This window comes from Sipha flava, unplaced genomic scaffold, assembly GCF_003268045.1.
Source record: "Sipha flava isolate LNK unplaced genomic scaffold, YSA_version1 134_pilon_pilon, whole genome shotgun sequence".
Classification (NCBI taxonomy): domain Eukaryota; kingdom Metazoa; phylum Arthropoda; class Insecta; order Hemiptera; family Aphididae; genus Sipha; species Sipha flava.
In genome coordinates, this window is record NW_020271760.1 from 83,537 (window position 1) to 100,008 (window position 16,472).

At 31.2% G+C, this 16,472-nt stretch overlaps 1 protein-coding gene across 6 annotated transcripts; it reads right to left on the reverse strand.

Moving 5' to 3' along the window:
• On the reverse strand, positions 1-14,076 carry LOC112679374 (gastric triacylglycerol lipase-like). Of its 6 annotated transcripts, none has more exons than XM_025549152.1 (10): positions 13,004-13,178; positions 12,402-12,511; positions 9,820-9,926; positions 6,752-6,941; positions 4,903-5,035; positions 3,974-4,217; positions 3,669-3,821; positions 3,082-3,166; positions 1,268-1,410; positions 1-223 (listed from the first exon to the last, which is right to left on the reverse strand). In XM_025549152.1, the coding sequence occupies exons 2-10, from the start codon at positions 12,445-12,447 to the stop codon at positions 68-70; spliced, it is 1,257 nt and encodes a 418-aa protein (XP_025404937.1). In that variant the 5' UTR covers positions 12,448-12,511; positions 13,004-13,178; the 3' UTR covers positions 1-67. The 6 variants fall into 6 exon arrangements, with proteins under 6 accessions (XP_025404937.1, XP_025404938.1, XP_025404936.1 ...); XM_025549153.1 differs by lacking the exon at positions 13,004-13,178 and adding an exon at positions 12,810-12,909; XM_025549151.1 differs by lacking the exon at positions 13,004-13,178 and adding an exon at positions 12,771-12,903.
• Positions 14,077-16,472: the final 2,396 nt, after the last annotated feature.

The window sequence follows — 16,472 nt, forward strand, 5'->3', positions numbered from 1 at the left end:
TTTGAAATTAGTCGAGAATATCAATACTTCGCTTTATTCACATTTGATTATAAAATAGTATTACAATCTATAAATCGTTATCTAACAATTTGTTTGCTATGTACGAGTTCACAACTTCCTTCATGTTCGTGCCCAAAGAAAAGCTGAGGTGGCCAAACGGTATTTTATCAATGTAGTTCACATCCTTTACATTTGGTAACTGAGTAATGAGCCATTTAACGTCCTAGAACATAAACCGTAGACACTTTAAGTGCATTATACGAGACATTAAACAATCGCTCCAGCATGATAACAGATGACTGCGGACTATTTTATTGTTCGTTAATTTAACAAGCTGGACATAGTTTATCATAAAAATTCACACGATTAAAATGCACGTACGTTTCATGTTAATATGATTATTTTCTGAAATAGCAGTTAATTATTTGAAGAATGATTTTTTTTTTTTTAATAAAACCAACATTTAACATGTGCGAATGACGAATCGTAACCCGGAAGAAGATATCCTTATAAATAGGATAACGAATTAATATTTATTATGGTTACCCGGTTCGCGTGTGTGATTAGATTTGTGTTTGTACGTCTCGATGAGTGGAGGTGTTTACGGGAGATTAGGAGAATCATCAACTGATTGGTCGTAATTAATATGACGGGGGAAGAGTACGTTTGATATAGATTTTATAATACAGCTGTATTCAAACAGGTCTGTATTGTTTATGGTCACCTTGAATATTAATACTAATTGACCGTGAGTGGTTCGAGTTCACGGATAACATAATACCAGTAAAAACTATTGTAATTAGTGACATATTAGTGAATTTTCATGTAGCACAAAATTTACTTATGAATGTAAGACTTTGAGATTTCTGTTCCGTAGAAAATTAATAAATATACAAGACATACGAAAAAAAAAAGAGAAAATGTACACTCACATTTTTAACAAAGAGAGGAAATTAATTTATAAATAAAAATGGACCTCACAACAATGATTTGAATATATTTTCAAAACTACCAAGTAGGTTTGGTATGTTGGCTTGGTAATCGAAGAGAATATTTTCCATAAATTCTAAACATCAAAAACCAATGGTACTTTTTTACTTCTGAACGACGGGGAATAATCGCTGTAGTGGTGGTGGTTGTTCGATCAAGTTAATTTTTTTCACAAACAATTATTTTATTCAAACACCGTTAGATTTATCGAAATTTAATATATAACAATACAGTAGTATAACGCGATGGATTGGAAAATATAATTACAAATACGTACCTTAGGAGAAACTAGAGTATCGTTCTTGGAGTGTACAATGTACGTAGGCGCCGTGACCTTGGATAGATCGTAATCGGGTGTCGTTATCGTATGGTAACGTTTTAAATTTCCAGAAGGCCCGTAGTCGTAATGACAAAATCTTCCTGCAACAAGGAAAATAAACGATCGAATTAAAATCATAAATTACTGTGCAAATTGTCGGTATATTAAAAAAATATATACATAATTATACATGTATCAATTTAAACATTAAAAAAGTAAAAAAAAAATACATTCAATAGAAATTTGTTATTTCTACTTGAACGGCAGCAAATCTGCACGGTCGTCGTTGTTTAACGATGAGCAGGTGTAAAAGATAAACTATTATACTGTTTTTTACGTCTTCGATTCGCGATTAGACGCCACCGTCGACGAAACACCCTTTAGAGCATGGGTCGGCAAGTAATTTACATCGGAATTCGAAAGATTTAATTAATAAATCAATGAGCTCCAGTGAAAAAAATCTTTTTCAAATCTTTATATTTTAAAAATAGCAGTTTAAAAATAAAAATAATTATTTGGTTATTACAATTAATTTATAATAAAAATTACAATATTAGGAGTATGAAAATAAAAGTTTACTGGGTCCAGAGTATTGTCATCCGCCAGTGGACAACCCCTGCTTTAGAGTCTAAACTTTAGACGATACGTTTTTCTTGTAGGTCGGAACGATGTGATCGCAGTCGTGACAAGAATATGCGTATACGAGACGATGGACATTGTATTTCCATATTAGGAATAAAACGAAAATTAATAAAAACGGTGAACACTCATGAACGATAAACAATAATAATTTAATGTCGGACACTTGGAATCTTTTGGTTTAAACCGCAAGTGATCTGCAAAGATCTGACACCCGAAACATGTGTTCGTTTCGAGTACGATCGCGTATTCGATCGTGTATCGCGGGACGGTGATCGATGTTCGACTGAATAAAGTGTTTTTTATTTATTTTTTCTAAACTTGTCTTTTGTAAAAGTTTTCCGTCCGGTGACAAGAAGGTAACATTGCGGTTACTTTTCCGTAAAACCGTTCGTACAGCCGAAGACAGACATGTCTAGTTTACAAGGTCGCGAGAAAACATCGCTGTTGAATCACACCGGGACGGAGTGCAAACACGTGCGTGTTTACCAAATATCGGTCTTTTATATATCCGTCGTAAATCTCGTAGTGCGCAACGCGACCGGAATGTGCCGGGCGCAATTTATTAATTACGAATGTGTATAATTAGAATACGGAGCGATTGTTTTGTCGTTAAACATTACATTTGATGTTCTAATTTTCGTTTAAATATTTTGGTTTTTTGTTTTGTTTCTGAACATTTCTATTTGTAAAACGGCCGTTAATTATTTTCAATTATTTATTTATCGTTTATGTTTACGTCTATGGTGTATAAAAGTAGAATTCAACGACAATATGTGTTTAAAGACGTACGTGAAATTAAATATTAGTGCACTACTATGCAAAACAAACGTCTAAACTCGAATTACATTTTCTGATTTTTGCAATGCAATCGGAACCGGAGTCAATACAAGACGTACAAATAATACTTTTTTCGTACAATATTTTTTATTAAATTTACTATTATAGATAATTTATTTTTATTTCACTTTTGATCATTGATTATTATCTTCTTACATATTTATAATATTCCGAATATCAACAAACTATGATAAATAATTTTACTATTTTTTATCACATTATGAATGTTCTAAAACATAATATAAGTTATGAATTATTTTAGAACTATTCTTATTGCTATTAATTTTACTTACCAGATGTTAACAATTGCAGCATATGCTTCAATAACTTAGAAGACATAGGTTGAGGAAATTCAGAAGCTATTTCTAAAACTGTGTCCTAAAACAACCAAATAGTTTCTACAGTTCATATATTAAAATACAAAACTGAAAAATAATAATGTTTTATAAATTAAAAGCATCGAATTTATATCTGCTAAAAATTATAAAGTAAACTATACGTAAAGTTTACGAATTTTAATGTCTTAAAAAGCAATAATTTAAAAATATTTACTATCATGGACTTAAGTTTAATTTATTTTACCCAATAGTCTACTAGTACATTTTTTGATGTCACTTCATTAGTTAATAAAAAAATAAATAATAATTAATAATTAATTTCTAATTATAAGATGAGAAATTTGTAATAACTTAAGATTTTATCTTGAAAATATAATATTTTTAGTATAATATGTCCTTAAATATTATGAATTAACATTGCATATTCGTTTTGATTACGTAAACTATTGTTAAAGAAAATTAAAATTGAATTTTTATTGAAATGAAGTAAACATATTGAAATTTTTTATGCTTTATTACTGTTTTGTTATTATGTTGCATACTTTGGTAATCGGTAAATCGATCCCATGTGCCAAATCAATGAATGTTTTACAATATCTAAATACGCTTTTGTTTGAACACAATCGTCTGATCAATCGATACGTAGTGTCTGGGTCCTCCGTGTACGGAAAAAAATCAAATCCACCTAGTAAAACCTAAAATGAATAAACTAAATTATTGTTCATATTTTTATGAAATTTAAAATCGTTACTCAAGATTAAAATGCGTGAATATGGTAGGATAAGATAACCACCACCGATGCCACCACCACGAGTAAGATAAATATTTAGAGAAATACAGTTATTACAGTCACTATTTTTGAAAACTGTTTGAAAATATTGATTGGCGGTCCGGCTGATTTCAGTCTCGACGTCGGAGCCATGAGAACAAGCTTGTTGATCTTAGAATTATATTCTGGTTTATCAGTCAGGCATGCTAGGGCTATGGTTGTTCCTAAGGAATAGCCCACAACGTCCAGTTTTGAGTATCCCGTCGTTTTTAGGATAAAATCTACAGCAGCAGTCATATCGTACACGCCCATTTCATGAAAACTAAAAAAAAAAATATCCATATCTTCGATAAATTAATGAACTATAACACATCACATTATAAACATTTTAAAAACTACATCAATATTGTACCGTTATTTGTTAGACGTCATATTCATTAAATTTTTTTTAATTAAAAATAATATTTATTGGATTTATTATCGTATTAGGATCATCTAAATTTGATTGTATTTTAGGTAATTTCTACAGTATTCATTTCAAAGTAGAAGATTTTATCGGTGCAAACCTAAAACCTAATACACACGATAATTTGTAAACCCCCTCCCTCCCTAATTATCTGTTTACCCAAACACCTAATAATATTTAGTCGGGCAATAATGTTTTTTTTTTAAATAAAGGCACTTTAATGTTAAAAAATTGCAAATCATTTGTTGGCAATAGATCAATGTCCGCTTGCCTCTAGTAAAGTATTCATAATTTTTAATTGCATACTAATTTACGACGTGTAGATGTAATCTGGTTATTCCTAGTGTAAATTTAAGACCTTGGAAAAACCTAATATAAAATCGTATTAGTAGGTCAGTATTCAATACTTATAACTGAATATCTAAATATAATAATAATTATTATAATGCTAGTTATTTAGTTAATAGTTGAATGCTAATTATTAGCATTCCAATTATTTGTCTATTTATATATATTTATTTTGCAAAACGTCAGACGATACCTGAAATCCCATGAAATTCTATTCATTTTTGGCCTTGATCTTGGTGTTTTGTAAATGCTGAGTTTTCTAGACAAACCCGCACCTCTGGCGTTAAAGAGCCATACGTCAAAACCGGCATCCGATAAAACGAAACCTAAATCCAAGAACAGTTTATTGTTACAATGTCTTCCGCAGAAAATAATAAGATACACAAGATTGCAGCGTTTTGCTTTCGAAACGGTTAGAAATATAAATTCAATATGATATAGCTTTTATAATTTGTATTTAAATAAAATAACAAAATAATAAGTACTTAAACGCCGCGACTATACATAGGGTGTTGCACGAAGCTGTACTCATTGCGAATGGCATTTACCTTCGATCGGTGTGTCTCCGTGGGATACCCTTCATATAGGTTTAGTAGAAAATTCGTATCGAACTGACGGTGTAACAAGTGTAATGAATGAAGCGTGTAATCGTGTATTCGTTGAATGAAAAATACTGGGGTGGTCTCGAAAACATTAATCGAAACCCTCCAGCCCATTTGCACCATTTTACTACCATATATACAACTAGGTACTTCTTGTTTTTCCGATGTTCGATTATCAATCGTGCCGCCCCTTTAATAGTCACTAAATAAAAATATATAAATATTAACTCCAATGTGAACTTTCTAACTCATCATATTGGTTGTAACGAGGAAAAGTTTTACGTTTAAAATACATGTGATTTTTAAATCGTAACGCAAATATTTATTCGGAAGAGCTAATTTCAGACGAAAAAATGTATCTTATGCAAAATTCATCGAGAATAATAACACTTTCAAGGGAAGTAAATATATACTATATATATATATATAAATATTTGTTACAGTTAAAACCCGAAATTCGTCAAAACTAGTTTTAACTAGTCAATACTAGTTTTCACAAATCAATTTCATCAAAACTGATATTGACTAATGAACCAGGATTTCAATGTTGGTGTCACAGTTAAAAACCGAAATACATCAAAACTAGTTTTAACTAGTTGAATTATAGAATTAACCAGGACTGCAATATCGTTACTAGTTTTCAAATACAATTTTATAACAAAAGTAAATCGGAAATAAGTATAATTTTTATTATTTGTTTGACAATGCAAACTATTGTGGCATTTAGAGTTACATAAACTGTTCTATTGTATGATAATGGATATTTGATCGTCAGCTGGTCGAAGTTATTTTAATTTATTTTCATAAATTATGCCACGATAGTTTGCCTTGTCAAAACTAATAATAAAAACTTATTTCTGATTGACTGTTGTTATAAAATTGTATTTTAAAATTTATATCAATATTAAAGTTCTAGTTAATTCTAGTTTTAACTAGTCAAAACTAGTTTTGACGAATTTCAGGTTTTAACTGTAAAATTTGTGTTGAGTATATATACGTATGATTCATTCTAAGTAACTTTTCTCTTTCAGTTGAATTAAAAGTTAATTTACGTTATAATAATACAAAATTTCTCCTTGTTACAGCGATTGTTCAGAATTGAGTTAGATCATTCACGTTGGGGTCAACATTTTTATAATTTAATTTTTTTTATTTAGAAGCCAACGGAGGGGTGGCGCAATCGATATTAGAACGTGTTTTTAACGTAAAACAAGTAGCGCCCTAATGTACACGACGGAGCACGAAGGTTAAGTGTATTGTAATCCATAACGTTCGTGTAGGCAATCAGATAGACATTTGGAAAACATAAGAATCATTGGCGGACGTATCCGTAACAATAACCAGGTCTCGTTCACACCGAGGCGATTATCGTTGTCGAATGTAAATCGTTCCCGATCGACGGTCCGAGTGTGATCAAGTCGAAAGTGCGGTATTACTTACTCAGTGACGAATTGTTGATGGCGAATATGGCCGATGACAAGTACAGGCCGTGCAACAGCAGTACCGGTGCGCCGATCACGCCGTAGCCGTGTTTGCCATACGGTATACGTTCCAGGCCCAGCCGATACTTGTCGACGGTCCATATTTGATACGTTTTCAGCGGATACCCGAGCCCTTTGATTTGTTCCATCTTAAAACAAAATAACGTCAACAATAATTATAACAGCATTCCGACATCGACTATAGTCGTAAACATTGGGCTCGATAAATTGTAACAACACAACGCGGTTCGGATCAATACCGTGTGCGCACCGGGCAGAACATATTTTAACGTACAACTGTGCTAGTGCCCCCCCCCCCCCCCCAGTGATAATTGAATGCTACTCAGTGGTGGGTGATCGTGCCAACACGTTCTCACCACGACCGTAATGACAGTAGTCGATTTTCCCCGTATGTTCCTCTGCAGAAGAACACCACGCCTATGCACTACGATGGTAGACGATTTTATCGAAGTGCCACCTAGTGAAAATTACTTAAAACACGTTCTGACACCGGGTCATAGTGTTATACCGGTACGGGTTCAGCGAGTTTCCTACCGCGGTGCAAGGAAAAGCGCAGGTCACGTTCGTTCATCTGATCATATTTGTCCGAACAGCTGTAAGGCTGATCACACACCAAAAGAGCAAGACTGTGTTAGTCATCGTTGGTCAATTTTTGTCTAGATAACTAAAAACACGCGCGTATCAGTTAGTCGAGTCGAGGCAAAAGAAGACAAACCTTAAGTTAGACTAACAGACTACCTAGGTACCAAAATGCCATCTGACGAAGAGGTTGCAATTTGTATGCAGTAAACTTATCAAGAATTAGAAAAAAAAGAGAGAAAAGAATCTATATAACAGGGGTGGCCTCCACGAAGGTGTTGGTGAGTTACATGAATGAATACAATGTTATCGAGAGCCAAAACCAGAAAATATTAACATGAAAATAGTTGTTTAGACATAATACTACATAATACGGCCGTCAAAAGTGAGTTTAACTTTACATTACAACGCTAATTTTGCATTACAAAACGTGCGATGTTGTCACGATGTACTGCAATAGCGCGAGGCCGTACATAGATTTTTTTTTCCGAGTCTGAGGAGTTTGATAAATTTAAAAAAATTATCAGAAGATTATTAATTTTTTTTTCTAAATTACCGATTACGGTTGATCGGGACTATGTAGGACTACTTGCAGGTAACCGAAAAAACGCATATTGTGATCCAAGCACAAATTATTTGTAAAATATTGAAAAAACATTGGCAGGCCTGGACCCCGTGGACCCTTCCCACCCTCAGATACAACTTTGTGCAGTAGTACGGTCTTGTATACTCGAAAATAAGCAACTTCCAAGAATCCGCATCATTAATCGTTATTATATATACAAGTATTATTATTTTTTTTTAGAATTGTATTAAACATAATGTGTATTTTTATTTCGTTTTAATTTTTCTTTGACCATCTTCAATTAAATGTAATTCATTTTAATAACAATAATTGCGATCCATTTTTTAGTATTTTGTATTCATAAAAAATATTTAACTAAATTATCCGAGTTATCCATAAAATCGTTAAATATACCAAGTCATATTACATTTAATAACAATTAAAGAATATTTGTACAGAATAAAATAATAAAAAAAAGATATAATACTGGTTCTGATTGTCAAATTTTTATTGTTCGGTAAGTCGTTTATATTTTACAAAAATCTGAAAAAGTTTTCGTGTTCGATAAATAATTTTAGACAAAGATAAGTGTAATCAGTGCCCGGAAAGTTCACTTAAAAATTGAATTAGTTTACGTTCACGTTCAGCGCGTAAAAAAAGGAATTCATTCATATTCAATTTTTTTAAGTGGAGACGTTAACGTTCAAGTTTTATAAAAAAATGAACGCGTTTATTTAGCGATTCTTTTAAGTTTTATTATTTTATGTTTATGAATCACCAACATGCATTCTGTATAATGAAAAATTTACAAAATATTTTAGATATATTTCACTTTATGTTTATAATTATTTACACAAATATTTTTAAAATAGTAAATACATTTAACGCCCCAAAAATCGTTCAAATTTATTAAAAATATAGACGCCGTTCACATTCGCGAAAGACGTTCTTTCCAAACAGTAACAGAGTGCAAATCTTCTGAACTCTTATCAATATAAAATGGTTTAGGACTAGTTTAGAATGAATCTATGAATCTATGAAATTGAAATTTTTATTTTTCCAAAATTCGTAGACTGAACTGCTAATAAATATTTCTGATTTCTTTTTCGTATCAAAAAAAACAGTACTGCGAAAATCGGAAAACAATATTTTTCGGAACACCTGTATTGCCGAATGCATTTGATTTCTAATCCGAAATTTTGATGTAAACATCTAATTTTTGATGAAGTCCTATTGCAACTACTACCATTCGCTATAAAGTTCAATAGTAGAAATGAAGTACGTGCACACTCAATAAATGTTTTGTTTCACTCAAAATCACAAAAAAAAAAAAAAACAATAAAACGTAAGTTTTTAAAATTACTCGGGAACCCGAGTGACGCGTCACTAGAAAAATCTAAATAGTTGACCAACGCTTATCAATAAATTCGAGTCTTTTACGGTTCGTAGTTTGATCGTGTCTTGCGAACTCGTACCGATATGTTCCACCACCAAGAGTCGTCTTTTTAAACCGTAATGTTATGAGATTTTCCGTCGTTATCGTTACGGAAATCAAGAGTTAAAGTTAATTATTCTACAAGATACGACTCCCTGTAACGGAGTGATACTTGTTTTTATATCCGGTGCTCGTTCCACGGTTTCAACAAACTGCACGGTGCGGGAAATCTACAATGTCCGTGCGGATAATAATCAACACTGTACAGAATAAACCGTCAACAACGGAAGAAGCATAATTTTCGCAACAAACGAACGATTATATTTAAAAAAAAAAAAAAATGTTTTCGACAGACGTTTATCCGTACGCGATAATGCATTGAAATGTAACGTTACGCTAATGAATGCGATACAGATGGTTTACTTACGGCTTCCAAGCATCGAGCGTGATCGCACGTGGCACAAAACGTGATCGCCAGAGAGACGACGATTCGCAGACATTTTTCCGAGTTGACCATTTGTGCGGTCGCCAAACCTAAACAGTAGAGATCAACAATGATTTACAATTGATTCGGACGGTAGTCGTTCGTTACTAATGCGGATTTTACGCCGAGAACAGTATTACTATCAATGTGATTTCCGTCGATCCGTCCGCGCGACACTGCGCTCGTGCAACACGCGCGACCGGGTCTTATATTTTACACAAAATTAGCCTGGCACAACGGTAATTACACTTGTTACCGCACGAATATCGCATAACAAATTAGTACAAAACGGTATGACAATAGAAATGACCGAGGAAATGAATTTATTATATTTTATATTTTTTTTTCACGATGTCATCTCCTCAACCGCGATGACCGTATCGCAGCCACTTCTCGGTTTGGACGTTATTAATCATACAAATGTCCGTTTAAATATTAGTGCCATCGAGTTTCGAACACCGGGTTTGTGAATAACGCTTACATTTGCACGATGACTTTCAGTTACATTCCGTCATCGAAAGTCTTCCAAACAGATTTGTGCGCGCTCTGTATATCATCGTACAAGTGTATACGTGCATTAATACATACTATACGTATAGAACCGAAGAAGACCACTATACGACCGATGAGATTCAAGGACGCGCTGCCATTGAAGAAATAAGTAATTAAGTCCATATTGGCGAATGACTGTGCTGTATTATTATTTCTTTTTGTGATCGTCCAGAAAATGGAAAAAAACAATGAACACTCCAAGCTCGTCGTGTTCGTATGAAAACGCTTAACGTCGGTTTGCGCGCACATTATCCGATTGTTCGACATTGTTTGAATTAGCTGGAGGGGAAAATACCAAAATCGAAAGAAAAACGTGTCGAGTCACCCGCGGGTCGCAACCGTCTCCGTGTTGGAGTGTTGACAATACGCAAATATGCGATGGATATCTCGTTTTAGAAATTGATTCTCAACAGCTGATCGAAACAGTCCGACAATGGTGTATGCATGGTACGTAATAGAGTCGCACATACAAATACCGCCGAAACTGTTTAGGCTGTCCAACAATGTGCCGAACGGGGTTTCGGTTTTCGATTGTCTCGAATTCATGAAGAATTGCTTGTGAATAAGGGCATATGTAGGTCGGTTACAGTGACGACAGGGACTCCGTATCGACGACTTAAAGCAAAAACGTGTTACGTACAATTCCGACGAAAATGAGTTTAATGCATGATTTGACAAATAACAGAATTATTTATAATATAATTTGCATTTGGTGAAATAGTCACATCACAGTCACTATTTTATTCGCTAAAAAGTTATACCAACTAGAAATAAAAAGAAATAAATAAAACTAGATATTTTGACAAACATAAATGCATCTTTTTAAGTGTAGTTACTACTAGCTACATTCGTTTTTCGAATCTGAGAAATTGATTGATTTTTATAGTAATTTGTTGAGGGTGCACCAACTACGTTTCAACAGAATCAATTGTAAATAATATAATATTGTACCCGTAAAGGTTTTCAATGTATTATTGTGTTATATTGTTAAGTGCACTCTCAGATTTAAACATTTGGGATACTAAACATTTTATTTTGTTTTAGTTCTAAATGATTATAAAATATAATTACAATTAAAAAACGAGTTGTAACTGTTGAAACTTAATAAAAGTATTTTTTCCTAGAATCAGCTTAAGTTTTCAAAATGTTAATATCAACCATCTGAAGAAAAAGGCTTAAACGAACCTTTTTCCGGAAAAAAGGAATAATTATACAATACTATTTTAAATAAATTCAAAAAAATCGTTGATAATATTCAAAAATTAAAACAATTTATTAATATTTTTTATATATGTTCTTCAATAAGTTCTTAAAACGAGGATTTTTTTGAAACTTGGTGTATTTTACTACTTATAATAAGTCCAATAAGTGACTTGTTCGGTTTGAGCTATATTTATTTGGAATTATTCATTTTTGAACATAAATCATTACTTGTAATATTTTATTTTATTTGATTCATATTACAAATAACTAATTTAAGTTAATTTTTTATGAAATTTTTTTTCGACCTACACTCTTCTATTCAATAAAATATTATTTTACTATTATAATATTATATTATGTGATAAGTAATGATGAGTAAATGTGTTCTTAATTCTAAGTAAATCTTAATAGTTGTAAGTTGAGTTATTTATATTTACACAATGGTTTATATTCCCTTTTTTCTCATAGATTTTATAAAAAAATAAATCGTAATTCGTTTTTTTTTTTTTAATTTAAAATTTGACGTGTACTATAATAACCTGTAAGAATATGAAATAAAAAATAAAAATTATTAAAATAGAATTGTTTCCGATTTTTTTTTTTTTTGGCACCGTCCATTTGTACTTAACACATTTTTCCTCTACGTATCATCGATATGCAAACAGAACTTTTTGTTTATTTCCAAGTCATACATTGTATGTTTTATTATAAATCAGTTATCAAATTAAAGCTGGTATAAATTACTATAGAAAACAGATATTACTTATTACTTGTGTTTAAGGTGAGATCCGAAATCCTGGACAAATGTACGCTCATTGAACTGAAAATTAACCCAATTGTTTCGACAGTAGATAATAAATTACAGATATTTGGATCATTACTATAAAACATAAAAATAATTTTTTAAAAAAAAATTGAACAACAATTTTTATAAAGAATGTAGAAAATTTTTTTATCGTATAATGGAAAAATTTAAGTTCAATTAAAAAAAAAAAAGTTATAAAGAAATAAAATACTTGTTCGTTGTTTGTGTAAATGGTTTATGTAAAAATAATAAAATTGAATAATTTATATAAAAGTGAAATGTGAAACTGTTACATTAGATTAAGTAATTTAAAGTTATTCCCAATATATAATACCTTTAACTTTTTCTTATATCAATAGAGATATTTAATGACCTTTGTATTTTAAATCATTCTAATAAAGATGTTTTTGTAATGATGTCTGCATGCTTGGATATATGAATACTTTTAGTATATATTGTAATATATTTCTCGTAAGCTTTTATTGATTCATAACGATTTTTGTAATTACATATATTATAATATAATAATTATTAAAAATACAAGATATTTTAAATGAATATAATTACTTCAAAAAAAAACGAACGTGTTCGCAATACCATTTATAAACGATTGATAATTTTATTGATTAACTTTAATATTATTATTATTCAATATTTCACACGATAATACGCACAAACACTAAGAAACGTTATTAAAACTCAACGACGATTGATAACTGACGGCGAGTTTAGCGTTCGACAGTCGATTATAATGTTCATAAAACATTAATTTATCTATTTCGTTGCACTTTCTGAGGAAATCGTATATGTTATGAACAAAAAAAGAAGCTCACGGTGACCAAATAAAACCGGTTTCTGAACAGCCTATATTTTTAATATGAACAAATATCCTGAAATTGAACCGGAACTAAATAACTGTACAAAATATTACCAAACACTCGATTGTACCGAATGTTTTAGAGGATTTATTTTTTCCTCAAGTTTTTGAAATTTTAACCTATATTTTTACACGCGCAGTTGATGTCACAGACTTGAAAATCATGGTCGTAGAGTTACAAAAATAACAATAACATTATAAAAATCCAAACTAGTGTCCTAAGTTTTCGTGTTTTGACAAACTTTAATGATTCCATAAGAACATATCTGTCGTTTGCTAGTTTTTAATTATAATGCGTAATGCGCCAAGTTGTTACCAACATCTTACCAGGGGCGTATTTAGACTTACTCCAAGGGGGTTTTTCCAAAGAGTTTTTTTTTTTTTGATGTTCATGTTGATTTTCTTTAGAAATTTGAAGTTTTCTTTTTTTAACACAATTTTAAAATGTTCTATATTTATCAGGTGATCGACCACTTGTTATAATATTATTGTAATATTTACACCCGATGTCAACAGTAAACGCACCCACAATAAAATTTAAGGATGATATGAAATAGTTAACAGAAGCAATGATTTTTTTACAATGATTCCAAAGTAGCAGTTACAAATTGCTACTCAGATACTGAGATACGAGTGATTGCTACATTTTGTTATAATTTATTTATCATATATAGGATTGATATTATGTGTATGAATATTATATGATCACTTACCGAAATAAAATGTACAATGGTCTGCAGGTAAGGTAATCGTAGTAATACATACCCGTCACGAGTCAACTGTCAATCGGTTATGAAAATACACAAACTTTGTACACTATCACAACGATCGTTCCTGTTGATCATCGTTGAATAAAGATTAATTGCACTTTTACATCCTGTTCACTGTTCCGGCTATGGATCGTATGCTTCTTATTTCACAGACTCTCGTTAGTACGGGATATCAACAATAGATCTCGGCATCCGATGACCCTCCCTGTGTTTATTTCAGACCTTCTACTTCTGTCAGGAGGGATGGTATAGTAAATTTTTAAGGGGGTATTCCAAAGGAATAATTAATTAAATTTTTCAGATTGATATACATTTTTCTTTGGAGGCTATGATACCCCTTTGGTCACCCCTCCGAAATCAGTGACGCTTATACATGATGTTCAAGGGGGGGGGGCTAAAATAAAGCTAACCTTCTCCCACCCCATAGCATATATATATATGTGTGTGTGTGTGTGTGTGTGTATAATATAAAATATACATACAGATTATAGATATAAATGTATTGACTTATACAATTTATCTTATAATAATTGTATATAATTTGCAGATAGGTGTTGTTGGGCCACTGATTTACTAAATCAAAAAAAACCAAATTCCAAGAGAGGGCAATCCATCTATCGTCCCCTCCCCTTAGAGCCACCACTGCCTGAAATTAACATTAGATGCCGTGGAACAGAGGATGATTTTTAGAGGAAGCAAAGAGGTCTCGTCATCGCTGAGTTTTAATTAAAGGATTGCTCAGCGATGTGTGCCTCAACAGACTGCGAAGAGTAAATTGTGTGTTTTTTGGCATGGAAGACTGTATATTTATGTTTTGATTATTTACATTAACTATAATCTTACTGTACTACGGTTCTTAATTAAAAGCAAATCAATTTAAAAGTATAATTAAATAACAGACTTGCTGTGGTCAATTCATTAACTAACAGTGAATTTATTTGCATAAAACCGAGAGGAAAAAACCATTAAGATAATATTTATACAATCAGTTGAATGTCCCAATGTTTTATATTTTATTTTTAATACATTTAAGAAGAATCGTCTGAATTGAATACTCTAAAAGTCATAATCAAGCAACAATTTAAAGAAATTTTCATAAATATAATTATTATTTTTTCTTTTTAAAGTAGAATCAACTGTAAAAATAAAAATAAAAATTACAGATATACATGACTGTAAATAAAAGTTATACCATTAAAAAAAATAGAGAAGTTCTACTATAAAAGGATATTACTCATGACAAATACTATTAGGTACTTTTAATATACTTTATGTCTCCCTATGTTTCTTATCATCTAACTTCAACTCCCAATTTATCTCTTTCTCACTGAAGATAAATTACCAATGAAAGGATAGATTTTTTTGTAAAAAATATACGATGACATTTTAGGATAAAATTTGGCTAAATATGTATTTTTAACACAGATAGATTTTGAATAAATTATTCATAACGAATGTCATCTGAATCAAGTCACGTTAGAAATAAACGTTTATTTTACCACAGTAATTTATATAGTTTTGAATTAATTTTGCATTTTAATAGTACTTGTAGTACTTGTTGTAATCTATATAATATATTATGTCAGAATTATGAATAAGTGTGTAAACAAAATAATTTATAATACGTAAATATTGGAAAAAAATATAGCAGGTTAACTGTATGAAAATAAAACAGTAAAACTGTAATTTATGACATATGACGATATATACAAGGATTCAATTTAACAAGTAAATATAGATAAAATAAAACAATGAAAACTATAAGAATCATTCGAATGTAGTCAATTTAATCCGGTTTCGTTTATTCAAAAATCCAGGTTACCTTATGGAATGATCATTGAACAGTCAATTGATATGCCGATAAATCATCTCAAGGATATAAAGATTGACAAATTCGAATATTATTCATAAAAAACCTACTACACGTTCATCCGCTACAGCTGAAAAACAATGTAATATGTAATAACTGCTGGTATTTAACGATTTTTCGGACTGCATTGCTGAATAATATTTTGCACTTCCGATCGAAATGGCACTGTCAGCAGTGGTTTTAAACGAAAAACATTTCCCGGTCGAAAAATGATCGGTTGTGCATATAAATAGTTAGTTTAAAATGAGGCAAGTATTTAGCATTATTAAAGTCTATCAAATACAAATTTTTATGAGAAAATGCGGCATTTTGAATGTTCGGAAAAATAAAAATTGTTCAGTGCTCAATTTTTCTGGAGCCGAGAAAACTTTGATTTGTGATTTCTCAGACAGTCATTTAAGTACTACGGCTACGAAGTCGAAAAAAACAAAGTTTTAAGAGAAAATTACAAAGATTGCAAATTTGAACATATTATTATATTTTACTTCGGGCCGCTCGGTTAGGATAAATCGTTTTGCA

Bases quoted from the DNA above. Each gene is read 5' to 3' on its own strand.
- LOC112679374 (XM_025549152.1), bottom strand. From the start codon at position 12,447: ATGAGCGTACATTTGTCCAGGATTTCGGATCTCACCTTAAACACAA. The intron at 5,036-6,751 runs GTAAGTAATACC...TCTTGGATTTAG, and splicing joins CATCAACAATTCGTCACTGA to GTTTCGTTTTATCGGATGCC. The intron at 224-1,267 runs GTACGTATTTGT...TTTATGTTCTAG, and splicing joins ATACTCTAGTTTCTCCTAAG to GACGTTAAATGGCTCATTAC.